Raw genomic sequence first — 21,750 nt, 5'->3', positions numbered from 1 at the left:
TGTGTGTGTGTGTGTGTGTGTGTGTGTGTGTGTGTGTGTGTGTGTGTGTGTGTGTGCGTGTGTGTGTGTGTGCAACTAAATTATATGCTGGTGGGGTGATCTATGAAAACTAAAATGTATTAAACCACGGGTGCCCACATTGGCACAGGGGAGGGTGATCACTGGAAGTGGCACACTAGCTTGTGAAAGTTTTTTTTCTTTTAAAATAAAATTATAACATTTACAAACATTTTAGTCAATTAAATTTAAATCCTCTCAAATGTGTATGCAAATTCTGCACATAATTCACATTCATTCAAACTCTGAATATTGACTGGGGGGAGAGACTGGGGAGATAGGTGAGGTTATTGCTCCTGATGTGAAAGAAAATATTTCAAAAGAAGAGAGAAAAAAAACGTTATGTTTATGGGAAATCAATCTGTCGGAAATATTTTACTTTGATGTGTTGTGTCATAATTGTGGGCTCGCCTGAAAGTCGAGAACACTATGTTATCCTCATTATTTATATAGTGAGTTCCACCGCAGACATTTCGAATTCGAAAACACTAAGGATTCGTCATTATTTCCGCCGCATATCGTGTTCCGTTAGCCAATGAGGCGCATACTGTTTCTACGAAACAGTATTTCTAGTTAAATGTAATGTTGAGGGCACACTGACTATCAAGTACCAAAATAAAAAAAGGCAAATCATGTCAAAAAGCTTGCCGACCCCTGCTCTAGAGCCTGGGCAAACAGGGCTATGCAGGCCTACACAGAGACATACTATACAAGCGTCACGTCCACAGGGTTTACTGGTACATCATTGCTGGGGGATGTACTTGTACATCAAGCCGCCTCAAGCTATACAGACACACAGAAGCAGACATACAAAGAGACTGATTCTCAAGTGGCACCGATATCCAAGTGGTTGGGGCATACCACATAAGCTCTGATGCCTGACATTGAGTCCCGGGTTAGATTCCCTAGCCCAACAGACCTTTGCTGAGAGTCACTCTCTGACTATCCTTGTTTCCTGTCAATCTTCACTGTGGACTATCAATAAAGGCAGAAAAAGGCCCCAAAATATCAAAAATTCAATAAAAATGATTTAAACTCAAAGCTGCAAATAATCAGGTTCCTGAAGAGAACTGCCACTGCCACAAGGAGCAAGAAATCACAAGCCTACCATGGCTTCTGTCTCAAGTGTTATCACCGTTGAGGTGCATTTAAGGGCTGTAAAATATGCACAAAGTCATGCTCAGGTTTCTAAGATAGCGGCATAGCCAAAAAGCTACAGAAATTAATATCTATACTATAATTTTGCGAATGTCTGAGTGAGTGAGTGTCTGAGTGAGTGTCTGTCTGTCACAGCGTTTCTCCTCAGTGGCTGGAGCAATTGATCTGAAATCGCATCACCAATAGCATATGAACACACCTGACATAACTGTGAAGCCCGTTTGTCACTTTCACAAATCATATGCTGTATATTAGCATTTTTATGGTGTATCTATATCTATTTAGCCTACAGTACCTTTTGTGACCACACATGTTAAGGGAGGGGCGCTGTTGTTCAGGCCATGCACAATCACACACAAACCCCCACACACACACACACACACACGGGGGGGGGGGGGGGGGGGGGGAGTGTGTGTGTGTGTGTGTGTGTGCAGGCGGGCGGGCTGGGGGGGGGGGGGGACAGTATCTCTGTAGCCATTAAACGAAACGGGTTTCTTACATTGATGCTCCTACAGTACATCATGCAAGCACCAGTTAAAGTTACTTTCCATCCCTCATATACTGTGTGCACAGTGCACATCCCATAACCCACACACTGCACATCATTTTGGAGCTCATATCTTTGAACGGGTAAGGGCTAGTAAATATATATTTAGGAGCACAGGGCAGATTTTTAGGAGAATAATCTATGAAAACCATTCCACATATTCCATGGGAATGTTCAACTGCATGGCAACCAAGACTGGAAAATATACTCCTATACAGGCTGTTTGGGATTTGAACAAATGCACTGTTTATAATATACTTCTTGAGATAAAGATAAGATAAACCTTTATTGATCCGCAGGGACGATTCAGGTGTCATAGCACCAACAAACAGCCATAAGAGTCAGTCAAGCAGAAACAAGTAAGAGCCAAACTAAGCTCACTCTCTGATATCAAGGTATCGTGATGTCTGATTGGGTGAAGGGTTACATCAGATGATGAGAAAAATAGACAAGAACAATAGTCTCGTTGCCCTGCGGGGCAACCAGACTAATAAATATTAAATCACTTAAAGGGCTTTTCACACAGGAAGCGTCTCAATGAGAGACAAGCAAGCAGGTAGGTAGGGAGGCATGAGAGGCAGGTGAAGCAACAAGTGGGCGCAGTCCCAAACAACTGTCATGTTTGTGCTCATTTCACACACACGCCTGCCCGCAACAAGAGCTGGATCGTGGCCAACTTTCTTCTATGTGACTTGCAGGACAATGACGTCACACTAGGGATGGGACGATAAGCGATATTATTGTTTATCATGATAAAAAATGATAATCATATCGTGGTGGTTTCATTTATCGTGAAATCGTCCTCCGTCATGCACTGGGATCAATTCACCTTGTATTTGTCGAGCTGCATATCCGGTAACAATAAAACCCTCTATTGGTAAAACGTGCTTATAATATATGTAATTGTTAGTCTTCACTCTCTACCAAATGTCGTTCACAACGCGTTGTGAGCTTGTAGATCTGCTATTTTTTGGCAAATGTTCCGCCCCAGGAAAATGGTTGTTGGGGATATTTTGATTATCGCGATAATATTCTAAATCGCGATTTCTTTGGTCACAATAATCGTGATATGAAATTTTCATATCATCCCTTCCCTACGTCACACAGCTGAAGCAGTAGCAAAGCAGTAGCAAAGCGCCTGCGGAGCGATTGTCTGTCTGTGTGTCGACTGTATTCACATGAGAAGCGCAGTGCCACCCCGCTGATCCCAGCGAGAGCGCAGGTGTTCCCTTTAGACTTGCTCATTCATATTGTTGCTGTTGTTATAAAGGTTTCATATTAACAGCCTGTTAATGTTAAAATGGTGTAATAACAGGCAATCAAAAAGCGAACTTTACAATTCCAGTCTTGATGTTTACATAACTAGCTAAGCACCGAGCTAAGCACAGGGTCAGTCAGTGGGTGCATAGTTTGAGTGTCAAATTAATGTTTTACCTGCAGGAGGTCATCGCTGAGGACTTCAGTTTTCTCTGCCCTGTGGGTCAGAAACACAACAGATTAGCATGAGGAGCACTCAATGCACCAACTGGCATGTTGGCAATTATTTTTAAATCAAATTTAAAGGTGATACACCATGCATTTAAAAAGTATTTATGTCATATTGTTTATGTCCCAAAAACGTTTTTCAAAAGGTTTGAGGCTAAATTACCACTCCTGAATAGAGAGCCTCTCTCATTTTTGAATGGCTCTCAGAGCATTTCAGCTGCAGTACCACCTTTGGCCTGAACTGCGCCCCCCCCCCCCCCCCCCCCCAAAATCCTTTTGAAAAAAAATTTTTTTTTGAAAAAAAAAGTTTTTTTGAAAAGTTTTTTTTAATGATGACGTCACAATCGGCAGATGACGTCACAATCGGCGGCAAATCTGGATAGCCTGTTTTGAGAACCCGTGGGATACTTTTAACCTTCGCCTTCTCAAAACCAGAGAAAGACACAACGGTCAGAAATGGGACTGTGAGAGGATAGAAGGAGAAGGTGCTAGTGGGACCACAAAAAAAGGTTTTAAAATAGGAAAAGTGACATTTCATGGTGTATCACCTTTAAGATTCAACTAAACAGTGTTTCGTTATGGCATGGGACCGAAGGCATGAGCAGTCTAGAGCAGTGCTTGTCTGTCTGTCTGTCTCTGTATGTATGTGTACTGTACAAGACATCATCATCATATTGATTGAAATAATAAAGAGCCATTCTTTTTAAATACGCCAACTAATCAATCAACAAAAATCCAATAGATTGTTTTAGAATCAACTAAGGGCTGATGCATACTTCACTTTTACAGGAGAGTTTAAATCGGTTCGGCTCTGTTCAAACTACAGTACAATAAGGCGTCATTCAGAGATTTGCGGAGGGAGGGCGGGTACCGTCATTAAGTCGGCTGTTCGGTGCTGCAGAGATGTCGTGACACCCTCTGCAACTTGGCTCTAAAAGTGGAGTATGCACCGGGCCCTAAGTCAGTTCGCCTGATTAACCACAAGCCCATATACTCCGAATGGTGGCGTATAAAAACAAAATATATAATCATTCATCAAGGGTAATCAAGGTAAAGGTTTGAAGTAATTGTGATATTGATTTGAAGGCATATCGCCCAGACATATTGACATCATGAGGTTGCTCACAAACTGCACACCTACAGTAGTAACTTACTATCCAGATACAGATTGCACAGGGAAGCCACACCATTATTTGACCCCTTCTTCTTGATCCAACAACAGATTATTCTGACTCATTGAGGGATGATGACAGATTCATGCTTGCAGTATATTGTACTATACTGTGGATAACAGTTATCTGTGACATGTATCAAATGCCACACGTCACTCCACCTACAGACTAAGTCTTGTACTTGCCCGAGGCTGCCATACCATCTCTAACCGATTGAATGCCATTGTGTACAGGTTCGTTAAAGCCAGGGTGTTGTTGTCTGGATAATTCATGAAGCTTTCCCGGAAGAGAAAGATCCCATGATTGGCCGCTAGTTGTGCTGTTTTCCAGCCGCGAGGTACCAAAAAGATTTTTCCTCCCCTGGACTCCATTCATTTTCCCCTTTGATTTTCTTTTTTCTTTTTTTTTTCCAATTACCATGATATGCGTGTTGTGCAAATATGGTCCCATTTATGTTAAAATGAATGATAAAGTTGCGGGGGGCGTGGCCAACTAAGCTGATACCAGCCGGCTGTGTCCTGCGGTTGCACGTGACCGTTGGCAGCCAATAGCATTCCTTATGATTCCTGGGGTACCATTCAAACAATGATGGCGACACCCATGCAAGGGACAAAAAAGCGTCATTTTCGCAGCATAGAAACCAATGGCTTCGCACCATCCATATTTTTTTTACAGTCTATGGTTAAAGCACATGCGTAGGTGCACTTGCACAAACACAAATGCACAGGCATCCAAAAGGGGCAACCCCCATTTCTTGTACTGTAGGTTGAAATGTAGCCTCCTATCATTTGTTTTAAAGCCATTATTCTATTTTCTTTTTTCTATTTCTTTTCTACACTTAGTTTGGTTCTAGTAAATCACTTTCACCAGTTTATTAAAAGGGTTTGGTTAACATTGTAGTATCAATTAAACATAATTAAGCGATAATACACTAGGCATAAAAGCCTCCTTCACAAAAACATTAGCTAAATTAACTTCTATATTATTTCACTCCGGCTTAGAAGATCCTACAACACCTGGCTGCAATATACCAGAATATTTGGGGCTCTTAATGGCTGTATGTGTTTGTTTGTTTGTTTGTTTGTTTACAAGACACATTTCTCATAAAAAAAACATCCCTCCCAGGAAAAGAAACAAAGTGAGAAAAATGCAAACTACTTTGATACCAAGAGAGACATATAGGGTGTGTCAAGGACCTAATTTCTTCTGTGTGGTCTTGGTCTATGTGAAATTGTCTATACATATACGTTACTACATGCAGGTGTCAGGACCTGAAAGTCTAAATTCCACACTGAGCCTTAACAGTGGTTATAAACCACGGTTAAGTATTAATATGGACATTCCTGGGAAGGGAACGTTTAAACACAGGCCAGTTCACTGCAGCTCACTGTCATCACAAAGGGAAAATGCACAGATTGCAATACATAAAAGCAGGAGTTACATAATGTCACCAGATGCAGGTCTGCTATACCTCTTAACTTCAATAACTCCATTTGTAAAGAAAGTATCACTAGCAGGGATTAGAGTGATTTTAGAGGGTGAAATAAAGCATTTACACTTACAGTAATCTAGCCAATTGTCTGGTTGACTCAGCATGACACCTCTGTGAATGCACTTGAAAGAACAGTTACCAAGAAGTTATATGTTATTCTTCATTAGATATGAAAAATACAAAACTTGCAAATTTAGTTTTACGTACAATGTGACTGCCTTATATACTTAGCTATCCCTTGCAATATCATTGTCACTATTGCACATTTACATTGTGATGTTGATGGCGAAACAATATATTGTGCAGTCCTAATTACTACATGGGGCAGAGCTGCCACGATTACACCCACGATGACCTGATCAGACATGATCAGAATTAAAGTATTATTGCTTAAAGGAGGACTTCACCACTTTTCAACCTGTCTTCATATAATAGGTCCTCGCTAATGTTCATAATAAAATAGCACAATTTTTTTCTACTCAGTCTGGGTCTCATAGGAGAGCTGTCAAATCCTTCCACCGGTGACATCATCGTTTGACAGATTTTTTTAAACAATATTTTTGAAAAAGATATATATATATTTGTATTATCACGAGAACAATGGCTTCCACTTTAACATTGCAACTTTTCAGGAATAGAAAGTCTGCAGTTTCTATTAGCTTGCATTTCCCATTGATGATGTCACCGGTGGAAGGATTTGACCCACCCACAGCTCTCCTATGAGACCCAGACTGAGTAGATTTTCTTTTTGATATTTTATCATGAACATTAGTGAGGACCTAGTATATGAAGATTGGTTGAAAAGTGGTGAAGTCCTCCTTTAATGTTTATACTGTGTATACTGTAAATATAATTCTACCATAGGTTCTTGTTTGCAGCTTGTACACAACGTACAAATCATATTGTGATGAGTCTGTGGAGAGAATATGCAGAACAGTCTTTAACCACACAGCCAAGATCAAGTTAAATCTGTAGCTCAACCACTTCCCTTTATCACTCATACTCTTCCCGCCCTAAATGGTTCACTCACATAAAGCCCAAATGATTTTTGCAGAGGAAGAGACAACGTTGAATTCAATGCAAGTCTTCACATTAGCGGGCTGCGCTGACTCATTGACTCATTCAGTTCCACATTAAAAGCCTCTCTTCCTTGACTAGTTTAGAGGGAGGCCCATATTTTCTATCTGGGTGGGTGGTCTAGACAGCTGACTGATGGACAGTCTCGTAGCCACATCAGACTGCTACACCTAATCAGCGTTGCACCAGCGTGGGTCTTTGTAGGCTGCCGATTTGCAGGCTGTTGACAATTAATTTCCTTGTATCAATATCAACTCTTATGTAATTTCCATGACAAAGCAATGTCTGAAAGTCTGGCTCCCCAAGACTACTCCCAAAACCTACAGTATTGCTACTCAATATTAGTGTTGGTCCCTTTATAAAAGAACAACCATCCCCCCTTTCTGCTTTTTCCTTTTATAAGTGCTGTGTTGCCATTGACTGACTGTTATATTACAGCTCCAGTCCACTATTAAAATCAATCAGGCATGCAAGTGTAGCCTATGTCAGTATCATGAAACCCTACTGTTATGTACAGTACATGAAGAGGAGGAACCTGTTTCCAAGCTTTGTGCCAATCTGCAGTCAGAAAACAAATGAAGAAATCTCCATTAGTGTCAAGCATATTTTCAGCCATTTCATCTATCAAAATGACAACATAGACCAGGAGGTATAGCACTGAGTTTGTGGAGGTTTTAGTCAAACTGAAGCACATTTCACATGCCTTCGAATTGCACAGACAGACCTTTTCCAGCACATCGTAGTTTCAGCGATGTAACACCCAACACAAAAAACACACCCCTCTTAAAGTTATTCTGCGATAGGGCTAAAAGTTTGTGAAACCATATCAACATTTTTGTAATAATAGCCTAATGGTTATTTGCAATGGTTATCTGTTCAAGCATTTTCCAGACCCTTGGCTTTAAAGCACATTCCTGGCCATAAAAAACAACAACAGCCTACATTTTAATCTGACCATTTTCCAAGAGAACCAGAAGGTTCATAAAAACTGCAAACAGCACAACCTTCCATACCCCTATTTTTGTCAGCATTCAAGTTGCATTCAAGTTGTGGTTTTGCCATAAGCCACAGCTGGCAGGCCTGACAGTGTCCCTGCACACAGGCCCTGCCACCCAGCCCTCCCCTCTCCTCTTCTGAGCCTATTAATAGTAGGCTAATAGTTGGGCTTGGAGAGGTCAGACAGATTAGATTAGTTAAAGGGAGAAGGGGCTGGGAAACTGTTCTAATGGTTTATCAACACCGTCACACAGACCTGAGACCAGGCCAGCTTCGCTACCGTGTAGTGGACTAAAGTCCTAGTTGTGTGATTTTGATCTGCCTTTTGCGCTTATCATCATGTGAAGATTGTTGACATGATGGAGCAAATGCACAATTAACTATTGATATCAGCCTGGTGCCAAGGCATTGCAGACACAAACGGTTGTTGTAGCCATGGTACTAGGGCTGTCACGATCATGACATTTTACTTGATGATTCATGGTCATACAAATGTTGTGTTTTGTTTAATCTTTGTTCTTCCAGATAAAAAAGATTGTTAAGACCGTCTGAATGGACTGATCGAAATGGCAAAGGAGCACCAGATTCCTCACAAATTGAATTACTTACTGAAGAAGATTATTTAAGAGTTTGCTGCAGCCATGTGAGTCAAATCAACTGTTCTGCATCATCAAATATGAAATGTTGAATCAAATGTTGAAAAGATAAAATAGGAGCCTCAGCAAAATATGGAAATATGGGAGTTGTTTAAAAGGGATGCTCTGAAAAGACACATTACAGCTCATTCTAATCGTTTTATGTTGAAATGGGAAAATGTGTGTATTTAACTTGGAAAAACAACACAGGCACACAAAGATGTCTGCCCGACTGACACTGTGACACATTTCGAAAATGTTGTCTCCCACCCATAATTCCTGTCGAAAGGCCTGAACAGAGTCATACTGCACTATCTGCACGCACTTGGAGTTTAACATGTTGATCACTTTGAGTATGGTAAATATAGCGCTATTATCCAAAGCGCTTTTACATAGATTGCGCATTACATTCATCCATTCACACACACACACACACACACACACATTCTTACACCAATGGTGGAGGAAACCATGAAAGGCAGAAGGCCACCCTGCACATCAGGCACAATTAGGGGTTCAGACTCAAGAGTCTTGCTCAAGGACTCTTCTACACCAACTCTGGGGGAGCCTGTGATCGAACTGGGAACCTTGCGGTTCCCATACCTCTGAGCCACTGCTGCCCCTATGCCATTAAGAAGTAGGGATGTGAAAAAAAATCGACGCGTCGATCGACTCATGCTCACCGCGACTCAAAAAGTACGAGTCGAAAAATCGAAAAATATATATATTTTTTAATTTTTCTAAAGTTTTCCCCCCAAAAATGACTGTTTTAATCGTTGTTCAAAAAGGTTATAAGCGTTAATGTTTTCCAAATGTGAGAGGACCGGGTGTGTGTGTCTGTGTCGGAGACTGTTGTGCATGCATGCGGCGCTAGTCAGGTCCGCGGACTACTGGTTGAGAAACACTGCTGGACCGGGATGATGCGCGCGTCATAGCAGTGCGACTCTATGGACTGGATGCGTTTTGTTTACCTCCTGCCTCTGCATGCATGCTTGACACGAAAGCTCGCTTGTTAATGGCAGCGTCGCCGTTGTGTGCGATGATCACAAACCACACTACTCGTCGTTAACGTTAATGCGACACACCGGGGATATGTGAGAGCGAGCGGTCAGCGCTCCCGCACGTTCCATGGACTTATTGTCACTCCGCTTCTAGTCTCTAGAGAACAGACTCCATGCTAACAAGGAAGAGCAATTATTTATTATCATTATTATTAGGGCTTTGATGCAAGTTCTGATGGGTGCAGCATACGTTGTGTTGTTTAAAGTAATGCGCCGTTGTGCTGCTCTCCTCTCAGCTGCTGCTTAGCGGAGAAAAAAAGTGAAAAAAGTCGATCGACGCGTCGATTTTCGGCCACGACGCGTCGATTCGCAAATAATGCGTCGATTAACATCCCTATTAAGAAGGCAGGAAAACTGGCCAGGGTTTTACTTAATGGGTTTCATTCAGGTGTTTCTCCTGTGACTGTTGGGCCTGGCCTGACAGATACTGTACTCACTGCCAAATGGCTTCATGTTGTAGGTCTACATGTACACATTGCTTGACGTGGGAGCACTCAGCACGTCAGTCATTCACAAGCATTTGAAAAGCACTTTCCAAACACAAAGTGATTACATATCTGCTTTAGCCCAGGTCTACAAACTGTTAACATTAGATACTTTACCTGTCCTTTGGTTTAGAGAAACAATGGACACTTCATTTTATTATTCTTTTCATCAGCACTTTGCTTGTCCATGGTTTTAAATGACAGAAACTTGATACTGGTATGTGGAATTCAACTTTTGATATAAACAGTAGCTACTCAGCAGCTAAGTTTATTTAATTCATCTTTATTGTTAGTTAGCACATGCCTAAGACAAGCTCAAGATAAATGTAAAAGCTCTATCAGCTTAGCTGATAGCTAAATAAGAGCCAGACTACTTGTGCCATTCATAAACTGATTAGACAATTAATAGCTTCAATAATCAATAGACGATTAATAGTTTCTATAATCAATTCGATAGTCTATCAAAGTTGCAGCCCTTTCCCATAGCCTGGACGGACGATTGCTCTGTTATTGGCCAACTGAAGATAATGCTGTAACTTCATCGCTCTCAGTCTATGCATACGTGGTGCATGGTACATGTGTAGGTAACTCACTCACACATGTATTTCAACAATGGGGAGTCAGTCACCCAGCCAGACAGTAGTCAATCAGTCAGTGATATGAACTCATATTATCCAGCTGATCAGTATTCCAAGCTGACCTACATGATTATAGTTTCCACACACATATTGGGTGGTGCAGGGGTCATAACCAGGGGCTCCTCAGAGTTAGCCTGGGGCCAGCCTATATACAATGCAGCTAACTAGTAACTGCGTATAGATCCCCTCCTTGTTTTAACATGGCTGGGATGTCTAGCTCAGCTAGGCTACCTCAGAGTTACTACAGGGGATCCACCAAATCTCTGTGATGGGGAACATTAGCCGAAATAGCACATCTACAAGCTCACAACGCCTCCAACGCCTCGTCGAGTTGGTGTACAGGGAAAAAGAGCAGACCAGAGCCAATGGTCAAGTTGATAAAATATTGAGGGTTTAAAAGGTTAACTAGAACATACACATTAGCATGATGCATGAATCTATGAAATCTATGGGAAAGGTTTAATTGACATTTTATACAACATGTCATTGCTTCATGTTTCTCTCAGCTAAGGGGTCCTTGGCCTGAAACACGCTGAAGACCCCTGGGTTAGAGTATATGTATTTTCATCAGAAGGGTAACATGACTCACACACCGAAGGTCCTGCATCATCAGAGTCATAACGACTTGAGCAGACAAGCACAACAAACAGGCAGGAATTTTGTCATATCAACAGAACAGATTACATAATAACAGTACCGGGTTATAAATCCTACAGGGACAATAGGGTCTCATGTAGTGCCTTCGGCTGCATGAATATAGCTACGATACCCTCCCCCCCAACAGAAGGTTCCCAGTTTGATCCCGGGCTCCCCTAAAGTTGGTGTCTAAAGTGTCCTTGAGGTTGAGCAAGACACTGAACCCCTAATTGCTCCAGATAAGCAGGTTGGTGCCTTGCATGGTTTCCTCAGCCGTCTGTGTGTGAAAATTGGTGAAAGTAAAGCTATATAAATGCACCATATATCATCACATTATCGATATTGTGGCATTCAGACAGAAATAGGGTGATATGTTTTGTAGTACTAGTCAATAGGTTTTATCCACATAGATTGCCATGTTGGATAAAAGGAGCTGTGAACAGAATACAGGACTCCCTGCCAAAAAAGAAAAGAATTGGGGAAAAAAGGTCTGCAAGTATGAATGAACTATAGTAACCTTGTGACAGCGGTGGTGGACAGCTGCTTTCAATTACAACACAGAGACAGAAAGAAAGAAACCAAACCAAGACTGACTTGGGGGGAGGGGGGGTGTAGAGAGAGACTAGAGAGAAAGAGAGGGGAAGAGAGATACATGGCATGGGGTGAAAGGGCCTAGTGTGCCAAACCAGAATCGTCAAGTGCAGGAGCATTTTTCTGGAAGGTCGTCCCGAGCCAAGCTGACGTCTAACGTCAGATGTCGGAGAGAGGATCTGTAAGCTGCCAGATCCACAGGAACCAAAGAGACTAGGGGGAGGATATCTGAGCCACATTGGCCATAATGAAGAACAGTGGTTGCACACCAATGCACACACGCAGACACAGCTCAAGTTTGAAGCTGCTGTCTGGAATTCGTGTTCTGGTTTACACTCGCATCATGTTCAACACCTCCTGATGTATATCCCTGACTATCGAAGCAGCTCATGTCATGGTGAAAACTGAACCTGCCCGTGTCTCTGGGCAGTGGGCAAACACACAACACCATGGGTCAGTCAGAATAGTGAGATTAGCTGTGTGTTTTGGTCATTGATCCAGTACACCGGGGATCACTGAATTAAAACGACAGTGCTTTGCGAAAGCGGCAGAGTCAACATGCATATACTGGTCTGTAGGTGAGGCAGAAAATAGGCTTGCCCTGCAGCCCGTATCCCAGGGGGAACAAAACAACAACAAAACAACAATTGTTTGGGTCCACATCAGCTGAGCCAGCGTGAATGGAGTTGACCCCACTGCAGACGACTGTACGGTAGCAGGCATAGCAGTAGCAGGGAGTGAGTGTACAGCCTCTGGAGAAAGTCACTGTGTGGCTTATGTAGCCTATTCCTCTGCATGCAGTCTGATAACTCCCAATGGTAGCCATGGAAACCTACTATCAAGGGGGGGGGGGGGGGTAAATGAACACCGTGACCATAAGAACAATACAACAACTGTTACCAGGCCACGGCACACAATCAGTAGGCATATAGAAGAGTAGGTGGGGTCATGTCTGTTGTTTGCAACTGTTGGCAGCTCAAGGCTCATAAGGTAATGGATACTGGGGCCAGATGAAAGGGGAACAGGAGAATAATTGAGTGACTTCAGCAGCTCTTTGGTCTTAAGTAGCCTAGGGTTGATGATAGTTGCATGGGCTATTAGGCTTACATTAGGCATGGGCTGTATCAGGCTAATCTGACATTGAGAGAGAACTGGAGGGGTGTTATACTGCCTTTCTTGTAGTGCTAAAACCACGAGCGCAACCAATGGGGTTGTTCAACCAAATGCAGGTTGCAAAAGAAATGCAGCACATGTAGAATTGCTAACTGGTACAGTCCTTTCAGGAGGCATGGGCAATGAATGCACAATGACACACAAAGCATCCAAATAATTATAAGTAGATAGGTGTTATGCATGTTACACCTATATCTACGATTGATTATATGATGGAGCCAAATACATATTTGAAAGCACTGATGTGGAGTATTGTTATTATAAGCAGTACACTGGATAACGTCATCTCTCATGCATCATGACTGACACACCTCATCTCCCTCGAGGCCCAGGCGGGGTGAAAAACACAGGAACACCCAAAAGGAGCTGAGCTACCTGACAGAGATTAACAGAACCTTTCCTGGTCCCTTGCTGTTTTAGTCAAGAACTATCCATTCCAAATTCCCTACCATGCTATTAATAAAGACAGGCAATGTTTTGTGAGAGTATGACTCGATAATTAGAATACTTAAAGTTGTACCATGTAACTTTTTTTATAAAACAAATCTTAAAATTGTCCTAACTGTTAAATCGCTAAAGTTTTAGAACACCCACTCCGTGAATTTCAGCCTGTAAAGCCTTCTCTATATATGTAAACTGCGATCCTTGCCGGGGACCGGATCTCGCGCCAAAATTGCGTCATCACACTACCGGCCAATCACAACGAGGGTTATACAACTGCCGGCCAATCACAGCGCATCTTGAAGTGGGGTCGCTATGGCAGCCATATTTGTTGTCGCCCGTTTGTACCATCCCTTCTCTAGGTAATTTCGCCTACCAGGCAGGGTGAAGGAGTCCGTATCTCTGGAATTACTGAACGCACAGGAACAAGGGACCCCTCAAAAGATAGATCTCAGCGAGGTGGAGGCAGACGCGGGGGTCTGAAGGTACGAAAAACGGCCGAAAGACGCGGACGCGACCGCGGTTTGCTATAGGGCTAATGACCACTAGTTGGGCATCTTACACAGTATAGCTTTAACTGAACCAATGTAATAACTGAGTAATCTAGCACTTTATTTAAAATCCAAACTCAAATCCTGACCTTGCATTCAAATCCAAGCATTGTCTAGGGTTTACAGCACCTGTATGAGCCCTGACATGTCAGAGATTACTCATAAGTTCATATATATACAGGTGTCTTTGCTTCCACAGGTCCCTGGTCTTCACATGACTACAAATCTTATCTTCATATTTACTGCGGCATGACTCAGCGTCTAATCAGCTGCCTATTTAAACTGTGATGATTGGTCCAAACCGCATGATGAGTTGATGACTTCCTCCGCTACTGTTAAAGTTATCAAAGGGGCTGATTTCCTGACAGACAGATGGTGAGGTCACCAATCTCAGACTAGCTCAAATGCTGTCAAATAGGCAGACTAAACAAAGTTGATCTCATCATGTCTTCTGGAGAGCTTAGCTGATTGTTTGTCTCTGTACACCCCACCCTATCCCAAGCCTTTCACAGCACTCGTCTCCTGCTTTTGCATATATACTAAGACTGTCCTCAATTAAAACATTTCTTTATCGACTGTAATTTGATGAAGTAATCAGTTAGTTGTTTTTATTAACAAAATCTGTACAATTATGTTTACTAGGGTTGAGAACTTGTGATTCTAAAGTTGATTTAACAATGGCTATTGGAAGTTATTAGACGTTACATCAGAGTTTATAAGAGGTACTGTATTTGGAAAAAACTAAAAAGCATAACAAATTACTAATCAACTTAAGTCTATCAAGCTGACCAATTTATCAATTCATTGGCTACGAGGGGGGAATTTCATCGAAAAGGAAATGCACTATTTTGTGCATTTTGCAAGCATTTTTGGATCATGCCTTTCGGACACAAGGTTTTCACTTTGTATTAAATTTGTAGTACAAATAAACTTTGAAAAAACCTGCCAACCTACGCAGCTGTCCTCACCTTTGATACTCATCACAAGTTTTTTGAAGGAATGTCACAGAATATCTCAAGATTAAAAAAATCATTAGTCTATCAGAAGAACCTACTCGATGGTTATTCTCTACAATCTTGGATAGGTGTCTGTAAGTAGCACAAATGTGCGTTAGCAGCAGGGAGTTCAGACGGCTGATTAGAGAAACATCCTTCAGTTACAGAGAATGCCATTCATTTTCACTAGGCATGTTGTTTTTACCAACTCTCTACCTAATGTTTTCTTTCTTACAAACACATGCACACACACGCAATCTCCGTTTGAAGAATTATCCCCACCAGCACCACACACACACTCACTCACTCTCGCTAGCTCTCTCTCTCTCTAGAAACGCAAGCACTTTTCTGGGAGGCCATTTCCTGTTTGTAGAAGAAGAAGGGGAGATTTCCTCTGAGCGGCTGGACACAGTGTTCTGCCTTAGCACAATCACAGGAACCCGGGGGGAGGACTGAAGGACCCCCCATTCAAACTTTAGTAGACGAACAACACTGGGTTCTCTTATAGGCAGCAGGCACACACACATACCCCACAATGTACTGGACAATAGCCTGCCATATTTACTTGCCCTAATGTGAGTACTAACAGGCAAGGAACGCACGCACGCACGCGCGCGCACACACACACACACACACACACACACACACACACACACACACACACACACACACACACACACACACACACACACACACACACACACACACACACACACACACACACACACACACACACACACACACACACACACACACACACACACACACACACAGTACTGCACATCCACAGGTATGAGTGCATAAGCATGTACACACACACATTAAAGCAAGCATACAGGTATTCATGTGATTGTGCATGCATATACTGTATACACACAGACACAAATATACTCAAACGGAAACGTCTGCTTTCTGCATCGCACACCACTCTCCTGTCCCGATTCATTGCTGGTAAAATACAGTCAGGAAATGATGAGTATTCCAGCAGCCCTGCTACCATTGATCCTGAGGCCATGTCTGTGGAGTGGATCACTGATGCAGATTCACTCTGTAGACCATGCAGATAAGGTTACAGTCAAATAAACAGCAGGATTAGCAAAGGGGAACAGCAACTCTTGCATGTGAGTGCATCTCTGCCAACTCCACGTTGACTTTGCCAATCCAGTCAGTGACTCAAATTGCTATGCATAACAACCAATGATGAATCAAACTGCTTTGCTTAACAACCAAGAAGTACTTAGTAGTAGGGAAAGAAGCTAAGGTTGTATTTGTGAACAAAACATTAACCAGTTCAATACAAATGACCGTAAGTAAACAGCCACTGTGCCTTGATTTATGGGTCAGATAGTTTAGGAACCTGGTTTTGCTGTTGGAGGGTGATGGAATTATCTTATGAAGTGGCCACTTCCCATCACAAGTGTAATTGAATTATAAACCATAACACATCCAAACAGCAATATTATGGTGTTCCCATCTTAAACCACTCCCTCAAATTACACCAGCTCTCATAATTCTACTTGCCCTAAGGTCATGCCCACTTGCCCAAAAAGTCCATTATAAAATAATAGGTACATTTTGAATTACCGTTCAATTTAACATATTTTTTTACTTTCTGGGGATGTGCGATAAGAGATGTTGCACGTATATTTTTATGTGCCAAATACCTACATAGCTATGTTTCATAGTGGTCATACCTTCACATCATTCTGGGACATATTATTCATGGTCACCACAAGAATCTGTCATAGCTGGAAATGTAGGAGATAAAAACATCTTTGAGTGGGCTGTCTCCCACAACGTAAAATGGTAAATGGTGCATTTATATAGCGCTTTTATCCAAAGCGCTTTACAGAGATTGTGCATTACATTCACCCATTCACGCACACATTCATACACCGGTGGCGGAGGAAACCATGCAAAGCACCAACCTGCTCACCGGGAGCAAAGTGGGGTTCAGAGTCTTGCCCAAGGACCCTTCGACATTAACTCAGGGGGAGCCCGGATTCGAACTGGGAACCCTTCGGGAACCCTTCGTGCTCTAATAACGGTTTCTCTACCCCTGAGCTATGCCGTCTACAATGTCCTCGTCCATTCAACGGCTATAGATTGACCCGACCTAAAAAAGCTAAGGCAAAGGAGACACTACACTATATATATACTGTTGAATACTGTTGACTCCCACGCTTAAGTTGCACACATTCATGTATGTAACTCACACACTGTCTCTGACTGACACACGCATGCACACAGCACTCATCACAACAACCGCAGGCCAGGTTCACGTGATGATAAACATCCTCTAACAGCTCAGTGCCGTACAGTGTGTGTCTCCCTCCTGTCCTTCCACATAGGACAGGGCTCATCATTTCTCTACTGATGAGATCCTGTAACAGGGAAAGTCATCAGGACTGACAAACATATTGTCAGTATAAGAACATTTTGCAGAGCCAGACCGACATATCAGTTTGGCCGATTATATATCGGTCATTATTTGTCCCTTTTTACATTAGTATCGGGCAATTATGCACAATATGCAGCCGACGATGTGTCCTGATTTTTAACCATAAAAAAGGCCAGGATCCACCGTGTTGTGAGCTTGGCTCGGATAGGCAGTTATCCAGAACAGAACCACCGATCTAACTGATACCCCCATATATAGGAATACAGAGATCCGGTTGTGCAGAACTGCCGATCCGACCGCTATGCCCAATATGGGAATGCCTACATATGGGACGACCTTCTTCAATCTTGGTGTGTGTATCGGCAAGGACACAAGGGCATGATGTACCAAGTGGGAAGTCATCGGGTCAGTGGATCTCCCAAACATTTTGATAGCGCGCGCTGCGAGAGATGCTCATCGTCATCGCCTGTAAGTGAGTGGTTTTAAAGGAGGGTGGGGATTTACACTCCTTTAAGGCCATCGGTATTTTGCGGCATAGCAGGAGAACAAATTTAACCCTTTGTTTGAGCCAAATCTGGGTTGGATGTAACTTTTGGAGCTGCCTCTGGTGCAATAGTGTACATCCTTGATGTTTTGGTAGAAGTTTGTCAGGTTACAGGTACATGGTGTACTGTATCTTGAACACCAGGCCCATTGCAAGATGTTCAAGAAGTCTGTCAGCTACCATGAGCCATGAGGTTAAGCAATAGCCTAACCAGTTTATTTTGCCGATAAAGGGTGGTCTAGGTCTCTCCAAAACCAGGATGATCAGACCCCAAAATCTGGCACTGGTCAGGCTAAATTTACAAATATGCCAAGCTAGACACTTTTTGGGGAAAACAAAACTCTGAGCCTCAATCAACAATCTTCTGGATGTTTATCTGTAATTTCTAAAAGATATCATCTCTCTACCATCTGCTTCCTCCCCAAAGGTGAATCCATAATCTTTTAGGGAGCATTAGTCAGCTGACATTCAATTATTTGATGGGTTTGGGTTGAAGGTCCTGCTGGGTGTGCAGTGTCATATGGTGTCTCAAATTACCACTATTTACTGTATATGAAGCTTGAGTGAAAGTATGCCTTGAAATTGCATATCTATACTAGTAATAATTAGCCCTGTTTCATTGTGCTGCAGTTCAGTTTCATTGAGTATATTAGTCTAACTATTTGCCATCAAAAGAATAAGCCCCTTTATTGCAGATTTGACCTGGCACATGGGACAAAATGACAGCCCACAACTGGATAATTAATACAGTCTACAGGCAAAGCACATGACATCATGTGGAAATGAGATCTCGATTCTCACATACAGTAGTATGTGCAGCAAGCAGCATGACATCGCAGAAATATCTTCATTAAAAAAAAGCAGATTACATTCGACACTCAAAATAACTATTAGTCTTGTTAAACTGATATTGGTCTGTGCATGAATCTAGAAGACTGGTGATATAGTTAGCATTCAGATTCAAACGTTGTTTGATTATGGCCATCTGTGTCTCCATAGGGATGAGCAGCTGGGATGGCCAGCTGGACAGTACTAGGCTACTTGAGATGTGCATTGCTGATTCATTAGGGGTGACGACGATGAAATCTGATTAGTCATCAAGTTGCACCAAGTTGTCCGAGTGCACTGTCCGCTCACTCATGTCATGCACACAAAAATAGTAAAGCAAATGCATCCCCCACGTCAGCAATATCAAAAGCCATCCCAACCTTGAGTCGCTGTCAGTAATAAAACCAAATGCGTGGCGTTGTGTCAAGGTAGCCAGTAGCCTCTATGTGTTAACAGCATTCCAATGGAAGTAGAAGGAATAGACTACATTTACTGACTGTGTGACGTGTAGGAAAAGTAGCAGCAACTGTATAATGCTGACGCTTCGTACGATGAACATTTTAGACTTAACTTTATACGAGAAAAAGACGAGCACTGAAACCAGGTCAAGATATTCAAGCTAAACTTGGAAAAAATGTATTAGGTGACTACCGTGACAAACCATTATTGTCCAATTACGTTATAACGTATGTTGTAATAAGTAACTAGTACATTTAATCAAGTATAAGTACATGTGTAGGTATTTTTTACTTTCTTCAGTATTTGCAATTCTTTTACCTAACTTAAGTAAAACATTTAAGTACTTTATTGGTCAACTTGGGTAGATAACGGTACTTGCCTGCCGACTGTTTGATTGGCGAGCTGTTTCATCCGATTGAACTGTTTCTTCATTTTCAGTCCCTTTGCTTGTATCGTCTCAGAACGGGACACTTTGGTTTGTCATGAAGTTCGGTACTATATCCCCTTTACGTTCTCCTCGCTTTCGTTGCGGTGACAGAGGGAAAATAACAAGCGACATCCATTGAGCCCCCAAAAAGCCTAAATCTAATACAGTTGGTTAGCTCGGCTAGCTCGTAGGCTAGCCTTTTCTAATTTGGAAAAAATGTCTAGGAAAAAAATCCCATTTGGGGTGACGGCATGATCCCCCTCGAAACTCCCTCTCCCGTGCGTGAAAGTCGCACATGAAAACAAAAAAATCCACTTTCACTGCTTGCTGCAGTTGATCATAGTTCGTCTTGCATGCTGACGACCAAACGTTAAGGGACTTAAAACTAGCAGTGAGTGGATATAATCCGTCCTGACGCTGACACCACTGTTGTCCACTGGAAATAAATATGAACCATAGAATAGAACACGCTCGTCACCAGGCGTTACTTTAGCATTTCACTTCCGATCGGTGGACTTCAAAATAAAGCCCCATTCATGCGTCGAAAATGGCAAACTTCACAAGGAGGTCACAAGGCGCCGCCACAGATTATTAGGTTTGATACAAGATGGACATTGACTTTTTTTTTTTTTTACTAAATTAATCATTTAATATTATCATAAAAAGGTCTGTGTTTTTTTCCCCCCATTCAAGTCAACTCAATGGGGTTACTTTAGAGTAACTTTTAGCCAATGAAGAGGCAGAAAAAAACTTTTATTGAGTAGGCCTAACTTTTAGCCAATGAGGAAGCAGCATAAAGGTGACGTCACCGAAAATGCTGCTTCCTCATTGGCTAAAACTTACTCCATAAAGTTGGAAGAGAACTGTTCCAACTTTATTAGCCATTGTGGAGGGGGGTCCAAATTATGCCCGGACATAAGCAACCACACTAAACGCCGATTCATACTCAACTTTTAGAGACGAATTTATTGGGGGTCCAAATTATGCCCGGACACAAATAAGCAACCACACTAAACGCTGATTCGTACTCAACTTTTAGAGCCGAATTTATTTGGGTTTGGTTCAGCGAGTCACAAAAACTCGGTGGCACTGAACAGCCGAATGAATGATGGTACCCACCCCCCGAACCTCTGAATGACGTCATATTGTAGTTTGGACAGAGCCGACCCAAAATAAATTCGGCTCCTTATTGGAGTATGAATCGGGCCTAATAATCACCAATGGGTTCTTTTTGTAGTAGTTTTCAGTCTAACAGTAGAATCAACCAAAAATCTGTAGGCCTACTTGATACACATGACGATAGGATGCCAGGCCTGCAATGACCTGGCAACAGTTTACATAACACGCTATCTAATTTACATTTGTCTTTGCATAAGCTTGCAAGGTTGCTGAGGTTAGGGCAAGTGCTACAGTAAGTGCTACGGGCTATGGAGGCTGAAGAGGTGAGTTCAGATTACGGTGGAAGATAGGGTGAGTCTGCAGTTCAAACTAGACTGCACGAGGCGCCAACTTGCGCCTTGTGCACTCGTGCAGCGATTAATTGCTTTACAGTGATAGAATAAAGTGTTAGCTGTTATGGCATATTAAAGGGATATTACACTTTCAAAGTCATTTTATCGTCTAATCAGGCTTTTATGAACACCCTGAACAGTTTTTAATTTGCTTGATTCAATATTTAGATATTTGATGTAAATGTTACCAGGCCCGACACGCCCAGGCCCTCTCCACATACACACCCATTGTAACTTCAAACTCCATTTTAACCATGATAGATTCATTAAAAACACCCGTTGTTTTTTCTGGTGACTCAAACTACCCTCCTAATACGTGAGCAGGCCGTGTTTTTTCGATAACTTTTTTCATTTATTTTTAATAATCCATTTTTGTATTAAATATTTTTC

General features: G+C 42.2%; 1 protein-coding gene across 4 annotated transcripts in view; it reads right to left on the bottom strand.

Annotated features, from left to right (window-relative positions):
- arhgap17a (Rho GTPase activating protein 17a) overlaps positions 1–20,265 on the bottom strand; it is a 56,514-nt gene extending 36,249 nt beyond the window's left edge. For all 4 annotated transcript variants that reach the window (XM_080748018.1, XM_080748021.1, XM_080748019.1 and 1 more), the window contains exons 1-2: positions 19,802–20,265; positions 3,197–3,236 (exon numbers count right to left, since the gene is read on the bottom strand). In XM_080748018.1, the coding sequence (XP_080604144.1) occupies positions 3,197–3,236; positions 19,802–19,854 (93 nt within the window). In that variant the 5' untranslated portion in view covers positions 19,855–20,265. The remainder of the gene's footprint in view (positions 1–3,196; positions 3,237–19,801) is intronic.
- Positions 20,266–21,750: the final 1,485 nt, after the last annotated feature.

Source organism: Nannobrachium achirus, assembly GCF_963921795.1.
Source record: "Nannobrachium achirus genome assembly, chromosome: 18".
In the NCBI taxonomy this organism is placed as follows: Eukaryota; Metazoa; Chordata; class Actinopteri; order Myctophiformes; family Myctophidae; genus Nannobrachium; species Nannobrachium achirus.
The sequence above is the reverse complement of the archived record's forward strand: the minus strand, read 5'-3'. Positions and strand labels throughout refer to the sequence as shown.